Here is a 20,117-nt window from a genome sequence, read left to right on the forward strand (position 1 = left end):
TTGAATTGCTGTTACCAGATTTCCACCTCTGAAAGTAAGCTTGTTTTTTTGTTATTAAAGTATATCGTAGAACAGGTACAAGGATGTAAAAGCTATTGACAGCGGACCCAACCAGATCTATCAAGAACTAGCTCATTCAACTTTTAAGAAATCGGCCAAGAGAGGGCAGAATTGCTGACTCTCTATACAACCAACTGCCCCTCTGCAGAGTGTATACCTTAATTCTACGGTCTTCCCAAGATCTATAACTCTCCTCTACGACCAATAGTCTTAAGCATTGACAGCGTGACGTACAAAACTACCAAGTTCCTTGCCACTGAAGATATTCAAACTTCTTGTAGCTCTCAACGATCACCATATCATCAATAGTGAAGATATCATCAACAAAATCACCGACATTGAAGTACCCTCGGAAGAGAAAGAAGCTTGTTTTCCTGATATTAAAGTAATGTAGTGGGACAGATACAAAGTTCATAATGCGTCTCGCTTAGTGGAATTGTTGTGGACACTCGTACATTAGCGATATTGGCTGACCAAGATGGACCTGGGGTGAAAACATTAGATCCCTTGTTGAAGATAGAGAAATCTGTAAAGGTGTAACTGTAAAGTAGAGTCCAGCCTCCTCCGTCGGTCTACTGGTCGCAGTACGCCTTGATCGCGTCACAATGAGAACAACCATCTGAGTCTATCCAATAGACACCTGATTCGGCTGAGGGAACTTTCTGTTTCAGGTACTCATAGTTCAAGACTGCGAATTCTTTGGACAATCCTGCACAGAAAATTTTGAGGAGGAAAATACATCTGACACTTCTCTATCTTTTTCGGTTTTAGAATTAGCAAAATGGGGAGGGAAATTGTCTTTTATTGTTTTAACTGATAACTCAACATGAGCCGTGACATCGAACAAACATGACTCATTAAAATGGCCTTGAAATTTGAGACTCGAATCAAAACGAGGTTTGTAATTTGTTACCTAAAATTCTTGATTCAGCCAATTGATGTTTTCCTTCAATCAGACGTTTGATGATCTCGTTTATACATAACAGTGAAGTTTTGTGAAGATAAAGTGTTCCACTTGAGTCCATTTCCAGCACTTTGAACCTTGGCTCATCCTGCCCGCTCAGAGATGAAAGAAAACGTTTGGTTTAAAGAGATTGTATAATGTTTGTTAATCAAATATAACCTGTATTGAAGAGAAAGTCTTTTTTAATGAAAGGTCCTTTGGACAGAAGCGCTAACTGCCAACTTATAGTTTTAAGATAATTTAATAATGTAAATTGACCACCGTAAAGAGTTTCTTGAGGTGACGTTTCGCGCGTTAGCCCTTCGTGAGAGCGAATGGCTCCACATACTTTCCTCATTATTTACCTTAGGTGCTAGAAGCGAGAGCGAGCGTGTATTTCATTGTTTAAGAGAGTGGCGCGAGTTTTTTTGACCAATCATAGGGCGCTGTGCAATAAAACCAACACATTCCCGAATTATGATTATATATTACCTAGAGTTCGTACTTCACGTTTTAAATCCTCTTTTGTAAATAGATTTCTCTTTAGCATCGTCTGCTATTAGTAGTTAGTTGTATTTTCTATCTTAATCTGTTTTTTTATTTTATTCATTGTAAATAATGACACGGTTGATGCTTTATTGCTCTTAATAAAGACTATTATTATTGTTATTATGTTTGATGAACGACTGAGAATTGGTTTTGATCTAAGTTTTCAGTCGCACAATATTTCGTTGTGGATGGAAGAGTTAATGCCAGATAAGTCTATACACGTTCTAAGCTTTGAAAGCTTGATGTAAAATGCAAATGAAAATTGTTGTAAGTTTAGTCGATGATCACGATGATAAGTTCAGATATGCTTTGTCATGATTTAAAATACCCATGACGATTGAAATAATGTCAGTTACTTTGATTTGATCTGAAGTGTTGATAATTTACCTGCATGCCCGTGATGCAATTCACGGAGGGGGGAGGGGATGGAAGAGAGGTTTATGAGCAGCATATCATTTGTTGCTGATATTCTCTTGGAGAACTAAAATGCCTAAAATTTTCTCTCTGTCCCACGCTCGTAAACCTTAGTCGGTCAGGTCATATGACATATGTCACGTGACCTGACAAAGTTTCTCTGAATAAGATCAGACCTTAACGGAGTAGAAGCTCACAGTAGGCCTGGAACGCGAGACTGCCAGTGCCCTTTTACCTTGTAGCTCGTTAACTATCATCTCGTCACGATTAGAAATTTCAAAGTATGTCTGCTCTTTCGCACAGTTTAAGGCATCGGTATAATCTTATTAGAGAAGAAATGTCGCCAGGAATGCATTTCACTTTTTATATATTTTTCTATCTTCCTGTTGTGAATGGGAATTTTAAAATACGTGTCTGTCAAGTACTTTCCCGAAAGTTTTTGGTCAAGAAATAAAACATACATCCTGAATGTACCTCAATAGAGTTCTCATATTTTTAAACTGCTTTTTCAAATTCCTCTTTTTCCGCTTCAACACCAAACCTTTTTTTACTCATTCTTGAATGAAGTATATCATGAAAATTTCGATAAAAAGCGGACAGTTTATTAATTTTCTTTGAACTTGTATTTATGTTTTTTTTTCTTAACTCAACAGGATTCTCCAAGGACTTCCCGGCGCTTAGCTGTAAGGAGCTCAAACAGAAATCACCATCAGCCGTGTCAGGCGTCTATTGGATAGATCCTGATGGTGGTTTCCAAAGTAACGCTTTCCAGGTCTATTGCGACCAGCAAACGGACGGAGGGGCTTGGACGCTGGTTTACAGCTACACCTTTACCGATTACGCACATTTCAAGAGTGCATCAAACGCTGTCACCCCGCGTCCATCTTGGTTAGCCGGCAGCTCCAACGTTCGAGTGTCCAAAACAGTTCCACCTAGCGAGACTCAATATGAGGCAATGGATTTTTCTTTGTGGTCCAGCATTGGTAAGGAAACCCTGATCAAAAGCAACATCAACAACTGGTTCGCATGCAAGGAACGCACTGGTAGCATAGTGAAACAGAATCAGGGGTCTATCCACTGTAAACTGGTCAAACAGTTTGCTAAGAACTGTGGCAGCGCGGCACCAAACTTCTGGAAGTTTTACGCGACTGGGCCTTCATTTAATGGAGGTCAATTTTATTACTTTGATGGGAGCACGAAGAGGAATTGGCCTACCCATGATCCTTGTTGAAGATATCGAGCAGACCATTTGAAAAACGTTCAAAACCCACACGGAAACATTTTTATCCGTTGAAAGCCTAAAGGAGTTTTGCAAAGCTGAAGCGTGCATACTTTGTGAGGAAGTTTCAAGGCTGTTATATAAAGATGGGTCCTTGTTTTATGGGATATCAGTGCCTGACCTTTTCAAACGTGGCAAAACCACACGGGGACATTTTTGTGCGTTGAGGACATAGGAGAGTTTTCAGTGCTTAAGGTTTTTTTGTTTTGTAAAGGGAAAAATTGAAATATTCTGCTCAGAAGTTTCAAAGCTAATAAAGATGATATCTTGCTTTATAGGATATCAGTGCCTTACTTTATTGAGGGTTTTAAATCAAGAAGGTAACGTAGAATAGAATCACACAAAATGGGTAATGTAATGTTGATGACACGTTTTTCTAAAATGATGTCTAGAATTGTGGCCTATGGTCATTATTTCCAGAAAAGTCCTTAGAAATATTATTTAGCGCTTTAATGCGTTCATCAATATTTTATTTTTAAAACACTAAGTCCTGAGTTTGCATTTAAAAAGTTCCTGGATTAACATTAGTTTAATAGGCCTTTTGTAGTTAGAGATCACGTGCTTCGATACCGCATAGCAACGCGATACTGCATACTGCATACTGCATTCAAACAAAGAATAGAGCGGATAAAAAGTTAAAGGGTATCCCAATTCGAGTAATCTTGTAAGTTTTAATCAACAGCTTCCTTGAAGTGTATCGGCGACAAACCAATTTTGTTGTGATTTTGCTGCTGATACACTCCGGGGAAGCTGTTGATTACTTCTGACTGGATTTCTCGAATTGGGATTCCTTTTGACCTGTTATCCGCTGCATTCTATGTTTGAATGCAGACCTCTGTGACCTCTATTCTGTCTGAGATCACTGGAGTGCTTGCTCTCCAGGATGGCGTTGCTATGCGGTATCTATGCACGTGATCTCTAACTGCAAAACGCCTATTAACTACAAAGGATATGATTGTTTTCCAAGAAAAGAAATTATTAATCTTTTGTTCCCACTGTGCTTTTGAATTTAAAAAAATGGGAGCCTCTCCAACCCGCTCCCTGGTGATACACCAATCCAGAATCAAGGCGGGGGGAAACTTCAGGGGAGCTGTGATCCCCATTGCAAAGCAAACATTTAAGGGGGGCATTGCTCCCTATGTTTCGGTGCGAAAACATCACTAGCGCAGAAAAAGATTCCCCAGGAAAATTTTGAGTCTAGTGACGTTTCTTAGTCAATCTATTTGGAACGCGCTTCGCAAATCATACCAATTACCAGATCTTTTTAAATTAAACTTTTAATCACGGCTTATCGAATGCGTTCGAGTTAACAGTTGACTCTAGAGTCTGCCTTGGTAGTACGCTATTTTGTCAAAAGGGGTCCATCCAGTTCTAGTAAGAGAAAACAAGAATGATTTTCATTATGTGGTACTACGTTGAGCGCCACATTACAGGAATATGCTAGTCGTAAAAAAAAAGAGTCTTCATTGCTTGCAGAAAACCCAAAAGGCACGGTGTACTCTTTGTTAAGCTTGGTAGGGTGTTCCACAGCAAAAACTAGAAGTAGTGAAAAGGATATTAAAATACTATGCTTTCTAGTTAAGAAGGCACAAACCCTGAAGGCTGAGACTCACGGAAACTAATGGGCTGAGAGATTAATGAAAACTTTCTTTAAAACAACCATATTAAATTGCATGTTATTGAGCAGGTTATACATGAAATAGAAGTTTCGTGTTTCAGGAGTCTTGGATTACTGCTAAAACCAGCAAACCCAAACTAAGCCAAGTCTTAAGGAGAGGATATTACATAAGATTATATGCCTTAATTTAATCACTTCTCACGCCGCCCACACGACCCTTTTAGTTTAGTTTAACGAATAAAAATATTTCCATGTGGATTAGCCACACTTTTCAATTGATTTGATTGAGTTTTTCCACATGGATCATGTGTGGGCCAACGTTGACCTTTGTTACCATCAAAGTAATGATAAAGATTGCCGCTGCTGTAAAGAACAATCCCTTTACTATCAGGCGCAACTGAGTTTGGCACTACACCGGAACACTTAGACGTTTTATTGTGTGGCATCGCTGAGTATTTTTATGACTGACTGAGTTTGTATTTTGACTTGCCCTACGGGCTCGTCAAAATACGGCACAACTCGTGAAAATAACAGCAGGACCACATCAGCTATTTTTAGCTGCCTTAATTCAACCTGCTATACCAAATAAAGTGCATGTATGTATGTATAAAAAACATCTAGTCAGAGATCTATTATCCAACACACCAAATTGTTATTTCAGTGCGGGCGAATTTGGCGGATATTTCTGGAGTACAAATATCGCGTGATATATGTACTCGTCTCACGCGTTATTTGTACTCTACGAAGCACAATTAGATAATAATGTCAGTTATTTTGATCTGATTTGAACTCGGAACTGTTGATAATTTACACGCCTGCCCGCGATGCAATTCTGCCAAAAAAAAAGCATGGATAATTTTCAGGAATCCATCATGTCACTCGTTTAGTCAGTTCACGAAAGATACTGAACTTACTTTGCAGATCGAATTAAACCCGTACTGCTCGGGGCGATGGTTGATCACAAACTGCTCCTAAATCATGCTCAATAACTCTTTAATCTTACCTTGTCGTCGAGAAAGTCAAGCCACAGAACGAAGAGAGAAACAAATCAATAATAACTTGGTTAGGCATTGTCCTGCTTGGCATCGAAATTCAGATGGTATTGCTCGTCTCGAGATTGCACAACTTGAAATTGTAGTTGTGATTTAGGTATTGGGTAAACTGGATAAAGAGCTGGACTCAGTCATAAGAAAATTGCATGATAAAAATATGACAGGAACACCCATTACCAACCAATCAATTTTCAGAAAATTCTCTTGTGAGTCGATGGCAAACAATGAAAGAAGATCCAGGCTCACGAGGATACTAAATTTTGTAATTTCATCTCCTATGTGGAATCTTTTTGCTTGCGTCCAACTTTTGACAGGAAGGTTTATAAAAATTCGTTGCAATTTCCATTTGATCAATGTATACAGTGGTAGAGTATTTCCTGGAAGCAGGAGGGAGGGGGGGAGGGGGCGGGAGAGAGGTAAATAAGCAGCATATCATATGCCACTGTTATTTCTTGGAGGCAGGAGGGAGGGGGGAGGTGAGGGCGGGAGAGCGGTAAATAAGCAGCACAATATATGCTACTGTTATTTCCTGGAGGTGGGAAGGAGGGGGGGAAGGGGGTGGGAGAGAGGTAAATAAGCAGCATATTATATGCCACTGTTATCTCCAGGAGGTAGAAAGGAGGGGGGAGAGGGCGGGAGAGAGGTAAATAAGCAGCATATATGGCACTGTTATTTCCTGGAGGCAGGAGGGAGGGGGGAGGTGAAGGCGGCAGAGAGGTAAATAAGCAGCATATTATATGCTACCGTTATTTCCTGGAGGTAGGAAGAGGGGGAGGGGGCGGGAGAGAGGTAAATAAGCAGCATATTATATGCCACTGTTATTTCCTGGAGGTAGGAAGGAGGGGGGGAGGGGGCGGGAGAGAGGTAAATAAGCAGCATATCATATGCCACTGTTATTTCCTGGAGGTAGGAAGGAGGGGGGGAGGGGGCGGGAGATAGGTAAATAAGCAGCATATCATATGCCACTGTTATTTCCTGGAAGAAAGAGGAAGGGGGGAAGGAGCGGGAGAGAGGTAAATAAGCAGCATATTATGTGCCACTGTTACTTCCTGGAGGCAGGAGGGAAGTGGGGGAGGGGGAGGGAGAGAGGTAAATAAGCAGCATATTATATGCCACTGTTATTTCCTGGAGGTAGGAAGGAGTGGGGGAGGGGGCGGGAGATAGGTAAATAAGCAGCATATCATATGCCACTGTGATTTCCTGGAAGAAAGAGGAAGAGGGGAAGGAGCGGGAGAGAGGTAAATAAGCAGCATATTATGTGCCACTGTTACTTCCTGGAGGCAGGAGGGAAGTGGGGGAGGGGTCGGGAGAGAGGTAAATAAGCAGCATATTATGTGCCACTGTTATTATCTTGGAGAACTAAATTGTCTAAAATTGTTTTTTTGTCCCAAACTCGTACAAATTGATCAGTTAGGTAACAGAATACATGTCAAGTGACCTGACGAAGTTTCTGTGAAAAATACCTTAGCAGAGTAGAAAGCTCCAACATTTTATTGTCTATGGTGAAGTATCCAAAAGTGATAAAGTTCTCGTAAATCATAAAATCCTACTCAACCAACTACACTGTTAATGAATTTTATCATGTTAATTTATTTCCACCACACACATAGACCGTAAAGTGCATATGAAAGAGAGGGTAAGAATTGGAACAGTATTGAATTAATTACCATGCAACCCACATTGCTCTTCGATTTCTAGCAGCCTAATGAATAATAAAAAAAAAGAAAACTACTTCTATATGAAGTTAGGACAGAAGTTTTGTTATGAGACTTTGCTACAGCTTTCTTTTGAGAAATGGAGATATAAAGACACTTACAAGCTGTTCTTAAGTGGCAGTCATGATTTCATCGAATGAAAATGTTACCGCGTGGGTTAGCAACGCCCTTTAATTGATTTTCATCGCCTTTGCCGCACGGATCATGGGTGGGCCATTTATTCCTTGTGTCACCATCAAGAAAATAGTAATTACCGCTTCCGGAGAAGACCGATCCGCGAGTTCCTACGTAAAATGTTTGCGGTATTACACCAGAACACTGCCCGGAGACCTGTTTGACCAGCTTACAACTAACAGACCCGCCCTTCTGTCTTACTAAGCTACCAGTGCCTTCCTTGCATGCGATCCAGTTGTTGATGTTGCTCTTGATCAGGAATTCCTTACCAATGCTGCGCCACAAAGCAAAGTCCATGGCCTCATAATGCGTCTCGCTCAGTGGAACCGTTGTGGACACTCGCACGTTAGCATTACTGGCTGACCAAGATGGACGAGGGGTGACAGCATTTTTGGTACCACTGAAACTAGCGTAATCTGTGAAAGTGTAACTGTAAACTAGAGTCCAGCCTCCACCATCTGTTTGTAGGTCACAGTAGGCCTGGAACGCGTTACCATGAGAACCACCATCTGGGTCTATCCAATAGACACCTGACTCGGCTGAAGGAACTTTCTGTTTCAGGTCCTTACAGTTCAACAACGCGAATTCTTTGGACAATCCTTTGTAGAATTTGAATGATGAAAATATGGTAAACACATTTCTAACCCTCCCTGCTCAAAATAAATTAGCTCATAGAACGAAAATGTTTTTGACTGTGTAATGATAAATGATACATGTCCTCTAACACACACGGCTTGTCAAATGACCTTGAAATTTAAAACTCAAATCATGGCATTTTTTATTGTTACCTAAATTGCTTGGTTCAGCCAGTTGATATTTTCCTTCAGTCAGACGTTTAATAATCTCGCTTATGCAGAGCAGTGAAGTTTTGTGCAGATAAAGTGTTCCATTTGGGTCCATCTCCAGCACCTTGAACCTTGAAGGATCTCGCCCGCTAAGAATTGATCGAAAACTTACAGTTCAATGAGATTGTATAATTTGTGTTTATCAAAAATAATCTGAATGGCAGTGTTAAATTGAGAGGTCAGTTGAGCTACCCACCTACTTGTCTTACCCACCCTCGCTTAGACATTAATATAACAAAGCGGCCGCAAGCGAGTAAGTTTTGCATCTGATTTGCTGAGATGATAGCGTGAGTTTTCTAGACTGATTACTGGGCGTGGTCATGTAAAGCCTTTGGAATCCCGGACTTTTTGTCCACAACTAAGGGCTACCGCTCGAAAGGTCAGCTTTTTATCTTTTTACGGTGGCCAATTTACTATTTCAGCTTAGTTGATACAACCAAATTACCTTGTTACCTCCACCGACGCAGCAACACAGTTTCTTAAGAAACTTACCCCCCTCTTATTCATTTGTAATCTGTTTATCTGTTTTATTATTATTATTTCAGGAAACATTAAAAGCGAATTTACACAACCCGCATTTAGCATTAGCTAGTCTTGGCGGGTATTAGTAATAAGTTAGTAAATACTACACATTGTAATTGGAAAATTACTTTGAATAAGCTTTCTTTCAACCATCCCGTGCGGATTCTAAGGTATGTGCTAAACATGTTTAGACTCGTTCCGACTATGGAAAGGGAGAGGAAAACTATAAATAAATACCAACGGCATTATAGAAAATAACTTACAGTAGTTTATTATTACCATGAGGGAAACGTTTAATTTTTTACGCACGTAATTGCAAATGCTAAGCTTGTTGATCCATATAAACACTCTATTCAAAGCGTTCTGTTCAGCTAGGTTTCTGTCGAGACGGTTTATTATAAAGTGCACTTTATTGAAGTTAAACAAACCTTCTATCTTACCTTGAAGCTGAGATGGTCAAGCTACAAATTGAAAAGAAAATCCAAGTAGATAATAAGTAGTTGCACATTGTTAAGCTTGACAACACTCGTCTCTTGGTGCAGATGGATTGTCTCGAGACTGCACAATTTTAAGTTGCAGTCTTCATGTAGGTGTTGGTTGAACTGAATAAAGAACCCTACTTGATCGGAATGAAATAGGCTGAAAAATGCAAAAATAAACAGGATTATTATTAGTTGACGTTAACCAATTAATTCTTCAGTAAACTTAAAAATTAATGGACATCACTCAATGAGGATTCGGTGTCAAATACTTAGACGGGTGTAAAAGCTGTTTCCTCTTGCTATGGAATTTGTCTCACGTGCGCCCTTGGATCTTCCCAAATTATCGATGTTAAACGAGGCACGATATAAAAATGAACTGGGAATTCAGACTTACTCTACCTCAGACGTACTGTACCTCTTGGGGGGGGGGGGGGATTTGATGAGAGGTCAATGATCACCTTTCACTTCGCCTTAATAATCTTTTTCAAACAACATCGTAAGTCCATGCCTATAACGTCTCCTACCCCTACGGTTTATTCGTCCTTATCCGAGAAGACTAGAATATCTATCCATTTCTTGATTATAGAAAGGTAGCAAATTCTCCTCACTTATTTTAAGACCATGAGTATTGGTCCGGCCGGGACTCGAGCCCTCAACCTCCCGCACAACACAATCCGGCGCTCTAACCAATTGAGCTAACCGGGAGGCGGTGGACACTATGGAATAGCCTCTCAACTACTAGCAAAACCCATACCACTATTAATGCCTTTAAAGAATCCCTGCTGACATAGCAATTGCTTTTTGTTATAATTTTAACGATCTTTTATTTTAGGATTTAATAGCTCTTATTGTGTGACGAGTTGTAGTATTAGTTTTTAGTTTTAGCATTGCTGTTGGTATATAGTATTGGAATAATTTGGATATATCAACAAAGTTGAAATGGTAAATTGGCCACCGTAACGATTAAAAAAACTGACGTTTCCAGCGTTAGCCCTTCTTCGTAGCGAATATCCAAATTATTTCGTTACTCCCACCGACGCAGCCCCAAACAGTTTCTTTCGAAACTATCAGCCTTTATTCATATAGTATTGGAATATTAGTATTAGGATAAGTTGTATCATTGTATTAATTAGTAGAAATAGAGCTACCTTTAGATTGCTTATGAAAGATTATTTGTACATTTAAGTTACACACGGCTAGATGGAAGAGCATATTTTATATGTATGTATGCATGTGTGTATATATGCATGTATGCATGCATGTATGTATGTATGTATGTATGTATGCATGCATGTATATGTATGTATGTGTGTGTATGTATGTAGGTATGTATGTATGTATGTATGTATGTATGTATGTATGTATGTATGTATGTATGTATGTATTGATAAACAGCATATTACCCGCCGCTGTAAACATTTGATATCCAAACGTGCCACAATGTTTTTGGTCAGGAGCTATTTGGAATAGATCCAATTTCAAAGAGAAATAAAAGAGAAAAGAAATTCCTGCTGTTTAACCCTCGACTTTCATGGTGTTTATGTAACCTCCTCTGACTGCCCGCCATACTTTTTTTCACAAACATTATTCTTAGAGTCTGGCGTTAAATCTGGAGATATTTTTTAGCTGACGTTCTTTTCTACTCTCGACACCTGTCCGCACGGCGAAGTACTGTTTTGTAGGATGAATTCACTTATTTTTACCCTAGATAGTTTAAAGGTTCAAGGGGGATTACAGTATCAGTGATTTCTTTTCAAGCCGGGAGAGATCAAAGCACAGATTACAGAAAGATCAGTCGACAGTTAGTGATGTCTATGTCAGTAAACGATTTCTTATCCAATTTCTCCCATCGCCTCCACCGTCGTTCACTGAAAAAACCCGTTCATGTAAGTGAAGGCAATTCACAATATTATTTAATTTATTTTCATTTAATGTTGTTGTCTCTGCTAGCTCTTATGACTATTCCAGACAGCTGGTACTCTATTTATTTTAAGTATTGTTATTTAACTTAACGCAGGCAAGGGAGTACAAATAAAGAATGTTGTTGTTATTGGCAAGTAGTCGCCTATCATGCTCTTCGTTTCTTAACAACTCAAGGTTTTAATTCGAAATCCACTCGAGTTCTTAGGACGATCACAAACAAGCGATCTGTGTCAAAGTCTGGCGGAGGAATCCTCAGAGAAAGCTCACCAGAGTGATAGAGACAGAACTCATGTAGTATCGGTGAAAAATTTATAAACGGAACCCGGGGACTTTGGCCAGTAGAAAAACCCCGGAATTTCCTGTTTGCAGTTGTCTTCTTAAGAAAACAACCCTTTTTTCTCTCTATTAGAGTATTTAGTCAGAATATTTAAGTCTGGTTTTTTTTTCACGGGCAAAACCCATAAATTTACGTGGTAAATCGCATGGTATATATACACATGATTAGGTTTGGTAGACGTTAATGGTGTATCATGTAAATGTACCCAGAGTCGAAAGTGGATACCAAAATCTGTATGTTATTGACGGAAAAGGAAGCGTGCCAAAGCGCTTGGGCGTGCAGAAGAATCAATATAATAACTAGGAATCGAGGAACACAAACATAATTGATTTCATCAACACTAGAATGTTTATTTCAAATTGAATGTAAACGGCTATGTTTTCTTTGTTAAGTATACTTAGCTAAAACTCAAAATTGGTGCAAATTAGTGACTTTCACTGTCCCGCAATCGAAACCTAAAATCGAAATGTCTTCCGCCAAAAGAGTGGGCTACTGTAGAACATCGATTTGATGAATAAACAATTTTCTCAAGTTTCAGGTCTTTAGGGTTTTCCGCTGATGAATTATTGGCTTAAATGTCTGACATAGATTTAACGTAAACTTCTGTTGTCTTGATTGGCTTCTAAAATGATTAGTTATCCAATGTGAACATGAGATCAACAGTCATTTAAACACATTTTCTTAAGTTTGTAATCCCCAGGGAACAAAAGGTCTATGTTTACGAGGTTTTTTGGAGGTGAAACTGCTATAGCCCTCGTTATTTTGGATGTCAGATTTTTACGATATCCCTTGAAAACCAAGGATATACATAACTGCACTTTACGCATAGAACCCGTATAGACCTCAACGAAAAGTTTAACGAATAAAAATATTTCCATGTGGATTAACCACACCTTTCAACTGGTTGGCTTGATCTCTTCCACATGGGTCATGCGTTGGAGAGCCACCTCTTGTGTCACCATCAAAGTAATAATAGAGAGTAAAAATAGAGAGTATCCCTTATGGTGTAAATGTAAGTTCCCCCCACAGTCATAATAATAATTAATTAAAGTTTAACATTTATATTGCGCCAAATACATGTAAAATATGATGAAATGCGCACGCAGCTTTTGTAGCTGACGGTAATTCTTAGAATCCTGTGTAAAATCTAGAGTTAGTTCTTAGCTGATATTCTTCTATTTCTTAACACCTGTCTCCATGGCAATGCATTGTTTTGTAACCTGAAATCACGTGATTGTTTACCCCAGGGAATTAATAGGGTCAAGAGGGTAACGTACAGTATCAGTGGTTTGTTTTCCATCAACAAGAGATCAGAGCACAGCTTACGGAAAGATTAATTCACAATCAATGATGGAGTAAACAATTTTATATCTCACATCCCAACCATTCCCCCACCCAACCATTATCGCTATTTAACGATTATTCCACGAGCGCGCGTTGGAAATGAGATGATAGATAGCCAACGAGGCGCGTAGCGCCGAGTTGGCTATAAGCATCTTATATCTAACAAGTGCGAGTGGAATAATTGTTTCATTAAAAACGCCCCCAAGAAATAATTATTTTGTAAGAAGAAAGCGGATTTTTTAGGTCCCTTTTGATTTTAAGCTGACGCACACGCTTACCATATTTGTAGATTATGATATATTGGCTCATATACCATAATGGCTAAGCCAATAAAAGGTCTTGAATTGCATTATCCAATGATCCAGTTTTTAATAATTGAAAATAACCTTTACGCAATCAGGATCGTGGACTAATAGTCTACAATCATATTCATGGTTTATGCACTACTCTAGACTTTTGGCAAGAATTCCATGCACAAGCAAGTGTATTAGATCGAGGACTACTTAGCGAAAACTCATATGGGTGATATAGAGGGAACTATGGTGGTTAGAGTAAACTTTGAATTACTGTTACCAGATTTTCACCTCTGAAAGTAAGCTTGTTTTTTTCTTGAACTACCTCATTCAACTTATAAGAAATCGGCCAAGAGAGGGCAGCATTGCTGACTCTCTATACAACCAACTGCCCCACTGCAGAGTATATACCTTAATTCTACGGTCTTCCCAAGATCTATAACTCTCCTCTACGACCAATAGTCTGAAGCATTGGCAGCGTGACGTACAAAACTACCAAGTTCCTAGCCACTGAAGATATTCAAACTTCTTGTAGCTCTCAACGATCACCATATCATCAATAGTGAAGATATCATCAACAAAATCGCCGACATTGAAGTACCCTCGGAAGAGAAAGAAGCTTGTTTTCCCGATATTAAAGTAATGTAGTGGGACAGGTACAAAGTTTATAATGCGTCTCGCTTAGTGGAATTGTTGAGGACACTCGTACATTAGCAATTTTGGCTGACCAAGATGGACCTGGGGTGAAAACATTAGATCCCTTGTTGAAATTAGAGAAATCTGTAAAGGTGTAACTGTAAAGTAGAGTCCAGCCTCCTCCGTCGGTCTACTGGTCGCAGTACGCCTTGATCGCGTCACAATGAGAACAACCATCTGGGTCTATCCAATAGACACCTGATTCGGCTGAGGGAACTTTCTGTTTCAGGTACTTATAGCTTAAGATTGCGAATTCTTTGGACAATCCTGCACAGAAAATTTGGAAGAGGAAAATACATCTGACACTTCTCTATCTTTTCCGGTTTTAGAATTAGTAAAATGAGGAGGGAAATTGTCCTTTATTGTTTTAACTGATAACTCAACATGAGCCGTGACATCGAACAAACATGACTCATTAAAATGGCCTTGAAATTTGAGACTCGAATCAAAACGAGGTTTGTAATTTGTTACCTAAAATTCTTGATTCAGCCAATTGATGTTTTCCTTCAATCGGACGTTTGATGATCTCGTTTATACATAACAGTGAAGTTTTGTGAAGATAAAGTGTTCCACTTGGGTCCATTTCCAGCACTTTGAACCTTGGCGCATCCTGCCCGCTCAGAGATGAAGGAAAACGTTTGGTTTAAAGAGATTGTATAATGTTTGTTAATCAAATATAACCTGTATTGAAGAGAAAGTCTTTTTTAATGAAAGATCCTTTGGACAGAAGCGCTAACTGCCAACTTATAGTATTAAGATAATTTAATAATGTAAATTGACCACCATAAAGAGTTTCTTGTGGTGACGTTTCGCGCGTTAGCCCTTCGTGAGAGCGAATTGCTCCACATACTTTCCTCATTATTTACCTTAGGTGCTAGAAGCGAGAGCGAGCGTGTATTTCATTGTTTAAGAGAGTGGGGCGAGTTTTTTCGACCAATCATAAGGCGCTGTGCAATAAAACCAACACAATCCCGGATTATGATTATGTATTACGTAGAGTTCGTACTTCACGTTTTAAATCCACTTATGTAAATAGATTTCTTTTTACCATTGTCTGCCGTTATTAGTTAGTTGCATTTTCTATCTTAATCTATTTTTATATTTCATTCATTGTAAATAATGACACGGTTGATGCTTTATTGCTTTTAATAAAGACTATTATTATTGTTATTATGTTTGATGAACGATTGAGAATTGCTTTTGACCTAAGTTTTCAGTCGCACAATATTTCGTTGTGGATGGAAGAGTTAATGCCAGATAAGTCTATACACGTTCTAAGCTTTGAAAGCTTGATGTTAAATGCAACTCTGTGAGAACGACATTCAAGAAAATTGTTGTAAGTTTTGTCGATGATCACGATGGTAAGTTCAGACATGCTTTTTTATGATTCTAAAATACCCATGACGATTGAAATAATGTCAGTTACTTTGAATTGATCTGAAGTGTTGATAATTTACCTGCATGCCTGTGATGCAATTCACGGAGGGGGGAGGGGGCGGAAGAGAGGTTTATAAGCAGGATATCATGTGTCGCTGATATTGTCTTGGAGAACTAAAATGCCTAAATTTTTTCTCTGTCCCACGTTGGTAAACCTTAGTCGGTCAGGTCATATGACATATGTCACGTGACCTGACAAAGTTCCTCTGAATAAGATCAGACCTTAGCGGAGTAGAAGCTCAGAGTAGGCCCGGAACGCGTTACCATGGGAGCCACTCTCTGGGTCAATCTAATAGACACTTGACTCGGCTGCTGGAACTTTCTGTTTCGGGTCCTTACAGTTTAAGACTGCGAATTCCTTAGACAACCCTATAGAGACAATCCAGTAAACTCATCTCTGAGGATTACGACCACGTTTCGCCTTCAGAAACGGTGGTTATGTATTAGGGCACTTCAACGTGACAAGTGCTGTTTTAGCCGAAAAAAAGTAACAATAAAATGAGGAAAATATCTTCGATCGTCTTCGCTTGTATGCGCGCGATCAAGGCTTACACGTTCACATGAATGAGCATTCCCCAAGTTAAAACTGGGGAATACCCGGCGATAGTCTCAAGTTATAGTCCCAAATTTTCTTACATGCGATCGGTGTGTTGAAAGTCTTCCTCATAAAATTTAATCAAGTTGAGGGAGCGTTTGGGTTTTGTTACAGGTGAAAACATGAATACAAGAATGGATCTAAACTGGAAGCTCCCTTTACTGAAGCACAAAAGGAAACTCTTCAAGTAAAATAGTAACTCGTAGAAATCTAATCTGCTTCCTGTTAATTGATTCATACCATCTTTAATTTGAATTTTGGCCTTTACAGCTGACTTCTTGATGAGAACTGAGGAAAATTTTGAAGTTTTTTCACTACATGTGCGATGGAATAAATGATGGCGGTTCGCAGTAGCCTAATAACTTTTATTATGTATTTACGATATTTAGACAGGCCAGCCCGCTTGAAGCTGGTTTAAATGGGGGCCTGTACATCCCACCCCAGGGGAGGACATCCATCACACAGTAATCTGGTGTGTGGGAAATTAACGTCTCCTACCCCTAACCCTGCAGGAGACGGGACCTCCATTTTTTTCGTCCCTATCCAAGAAGACTAGAATATCTAACCATTTCTTGATGTTATAGAAAGGTGGTAAATTATTCTCAATTATTTTAAGACCTTGGGTGTTGGTCCGACCGGGGCTTGAACCCTCGACCTCCCGCACAACAGTCCAGCGCACTATCCATTGGGCTAACTGGGCGGCGGTTATTACGACCAAAAGTTAATACGTCCGCTTCGGAAACAGTCTCACATCCAAAGAAACAGCGCCGTCGCCACGGATTTAACAGGGTCAGGGAAAAAAATTGATTTTCTATTACTTCTAAATGGCGAGTGAAACAAACAAATTTTAAGAGGCGCATTAACTAGGTACGTTTACCCATAATCAGGAAATTGGAATTCTCGATCCCTGGCATCTTCTCGGATAGAAACAATTTTTCCCTAAAACAATGATAAACCAGAAACCGTTAGTTCGGTTAATCTTTACTGTAGTCAGAATATATTAACTAACTTCTAACAGAGCGTGAGGGCCATAATGGGGAATATTAGCTCGGAGTCCTGGCGTTACGAACCCAACGCAGAGACGTCCGCACAAAAACGATCTAAGACCAACATTAATTCTCTTGTACGGCTCGAGGTTAGTGAGTACAGTTTATATATATGGCACTCAGATCGAACTTGTTTATTTTGAATTTTCTGGCGTTCGCGAACAAAAATACACAGCTTATCCGTAAGAACTAATCTAGCCTGAAGTGCATGTGTCTTTTTAGGGCGAATTAACGTTAAGAAGTGCGCGATCGTTTATTCAACCGGCCATGTTTGATTTGGAGTTAGAGTCGACGGTGGGGGAGGGAGGGGGGGGGGGTGAAAAGGGCGGGAAGGGGCGAAATAATAATGATATTCACCCCCCACCCTCACGCCCTCCCCACTTTCACTCACCACCTGATACAAATTTCTTTCTCTCACCAGCTTTCTACTTCCTTTAAAGAATTACGCCTGCTGTGCAGGCTAGAACCAATCAGAACGTTCGTATTTACCTCAAGACTACCTTGCTATGTAATAATAAAGATTACTGGATTGTAACATCATTAGTGGCACTTAATATTTACGGCAATTAGTTGAAGCTCAGCCGCAATTACAGAGTGCTGGTCTTAAAATCAAATTACTTTATCCTAATTTGGACGAGTTTCCTCTTATCCTCCCAGTTATATCATTTGTTTTCACCGTCACTCCAGTTCCTTTCGTTTGAATTTCCCACGTCTTTGTTTGTGAAAACATGTGCTGCATCACAGTCTAGAAACAGACTCTTAGGAATAAAACATGGAGAGATATGGGCAGAGCTACTGGAGAGAAGTTACTTGTTAATAACTTTTGAGAGTCGAAGGGTAAAATCTTGGTAGCGTGTCCTACAGCAACAACTAAAAGTGATGAAAAAGATAATATAAAGATTTCCCATATTGTCTGGGTTATTAAAAGCAAACATTCTGGAGCCCTCAAGGCCAACAGAAACCAATGAAAGATTAAGTAAAAAAAGAGGTTATGAAATGATGCTTGATTTCTTCTAAACAAACATGTTTAATTATACATTTTTCACTATCTCGTAGATAAAACATAAATTATCAGTCCTAAGAATATTTTATTACTGCAACAAACGAGCGACCAAAAGCAAAGATTTTATATAGGACTACAAGACATAATTAAGACACTTTTTATTCCGCGTATATAACCTTTTTAGTCAAGTTTAACGAATGAAAATATTTCCGTGTGGGTTCGCCGCACCTTTCACATAAGTGCCTTGACCCTTTCCGCAAGGGTCATGTGAAGGCCAACTGCCAGTTGTGTCACCTTCGAAGTAATAATAAGTACCGCCGGGAATGGAAATATACATTCCAATAGTATTTGACCCTAAAAAGTTCGGCACTACACCAGAACATTGATCAGAAACCTGTTTAACCAGTTTACAATTAACAGACCCGTCCTTATGCTGCACCAAGCTACCAGTGCCTTCCTTGCATGCGATCAAGTTGTTGATGTTGGTCTTGATCAGGAATTCCTTACCAATGCTGCATCATAAAGCAAAGTCCAAGGCCTCATAATGCGTCTCGCTCAGTGGAACTGTTGTAGACACTCGAACATCAGCATTATTATTATTATTATTATTATTATTATTATTATTAGGAATTCCTTACCAATGCTGCGCCATAAAGCAAAGTCCAAGGCCTCATAATGCGTCTCACTCAGTGGAACTGTTGTAGACACTCGAACATCAGCATTATCAGCTGACCAAGATGGACGCGGGTTGACAGCTTTTTTTTTACTTGTGAAACTTGAGTAATCTATGAAGGTGTAACTCCAAACTAGTGTCCAACCTCCTCCGTCGGTCTGTTGGTCGTAGTAGGCCTGGAACGCATTACCATGAGAACCACCATCCAGGTCTATCCAATAGACACCTGACTCGGCTGAAGGAACTTTCTGTTTCAGGTCCTTACAATTCAAGACTGCGAATTCTTTGGATAACCCTACGGAGAAATACAGTCAACACATTACTAACGTACCCTCCTTGCCGAAAATAAAAACCTCAAGGAACAGAAATATTTAAGATTATTTTAATTGATTTCAAGACACAAGATGATAAATGACCTCGAACAAACATGACAAATTAAATCAGCCTTGAAGTGTGATACTCAACTCAAAGTAAGGTTTGTTTGTTACCTAAATTGCCTGGTTCGGCCAGTTGATATTTTCCTTCAGTCAGGCGTTTGATAATCTCGTTTATGCAGAGAAGTGAGGTTTTGTGAAGATAAAGTGTTCCATTTTGGTCCATTTCAAGCACTTTCAATCTTGGCTGATCCTGTCCTCTTATAAAGAAAGAAAACTCATCGCAGTTCAACTAACAGTTTTCATTGGCTGACGAAGTCTTTTCCTCGTGTTGGAGAAACCCTTAATAGAAACCCTTAATGTTGTTCCTCCGTCAGTAAAGAAATTTTATCACAATTAATATGAAAAACAAATTAGTTAACAGTACCACAAAAGTCTATTGGTTTACCTTACTGTTTGGAAAGTTATGAATGACAAAGAAGCCAAGGTGAAATTCGTACATGGAATGCGATAATTCATTGTGGAACTTAGACTTCGCTCAGACAGATTCTGTAGACTGATTAACTTTGGCCAAGAGAGAACTTGGTGTGGCTAATTCGAGAATGTATAACTGCCCACAATGCACCGGCGCTTGAGCTTGTGGGCAGCTTGCAAATGATGCGAGTTCCCTATGGAGTACAGAGTTTAAATTTATGTCCGTTCAGCCAGAAAGGAAGTTGATAAAGTTTCAAGCTGTAGCAAAT

General features: G+C 39.4%; 2 protein-coding genes across 2 annotated transcripts in view; one reads left to right on the top strand and one right to left on the bottom strand.

The window, feature by feature from the left end:
• The window catches only part of LOC148731827 (collagen alpha-1(III) chain-like), a 27,363-nt gene extending 23,838 nt beyond the window's left edge, over positions 1-3,525 (top strand). The window contains exon 3 of the mRNA XM_088760712.1: positions 2,620-3,525. Coding sequence (XP_088616838.1) covers positions 2,620-3,197 — 578 coding nt within the window. The 3' untranslated portion in view covers positions 3,198-3,525. The remainder of the gene's footprint in view (positions 1-2,619) is intronic.
• Positions 3,526-7,390: 3,865 nt separating this feature from the next.
• Positions 7,391-10,313, bottom strand: LOC148731832 (uncharacterized). The gene is made up of 4 exons (XM_088761711.1): positions 10,178-10,313; positions 9,612-9,810; positions 8,593-8,738; positions 7,391-8,403 (listed from the first exon to the last, which is right to left on the bottom strand). The coding sequence occupies exons 2-4, from the start codon at positions 9,677-9,679 to the stop codon at positions 7,760-7,762; spliced, it is 858 nt and encodes a 285-aa protein (XP_088617837.1). The 5' UTR covers positions 9,680-9,810; positions 10,178-10,313; the 3' UTR covers positions 7,391-7,759.
• Between the last annotated feature and the right edge of the window lie 9,804 nt (positions 10,314-20,117).

Source organism: Stylophora pistillata, chromosome 5 (assembly GCF_964205215.1).
Source record: "Stylophora pistillata chromosome 5, jaStyPist1.2, whole genome shotgun sequence".
NCBI lineage: Eukaryota > Metazoa > Cnidaria > Anthozoa > Scleractinia > Pocilloporidae > Stylophora > Stylophora pistillata.

What these genes read in the sequence shown, in the direction of transcription:
- LOC148731832 (XM_088761711.1), bottom strand. Translation starts at nt 9,679, where the DNA reads ATGTGCAACTACTTATTATCTACTTGGATTTTCTTTTCAATTTGTAGC. An exon ending in TTGACCATCTCAGCTTCAAG is followed by an intron (nt 8,739 to 9,611) that starts GTAAGATAGAAG and finishes ATCAATTCTTAG; the next exon opens with CGGGCGAGATCCTTCAAGGT. An exon ending in GGCTGAACCAAGCAATTTAG is followed by an intron (nt 8,404 to 8,592) that starts GTAACAATAAAA and finishes AATTCTACAAAG; the next exon opens with GATTGTCCAAAGAATTCGCG.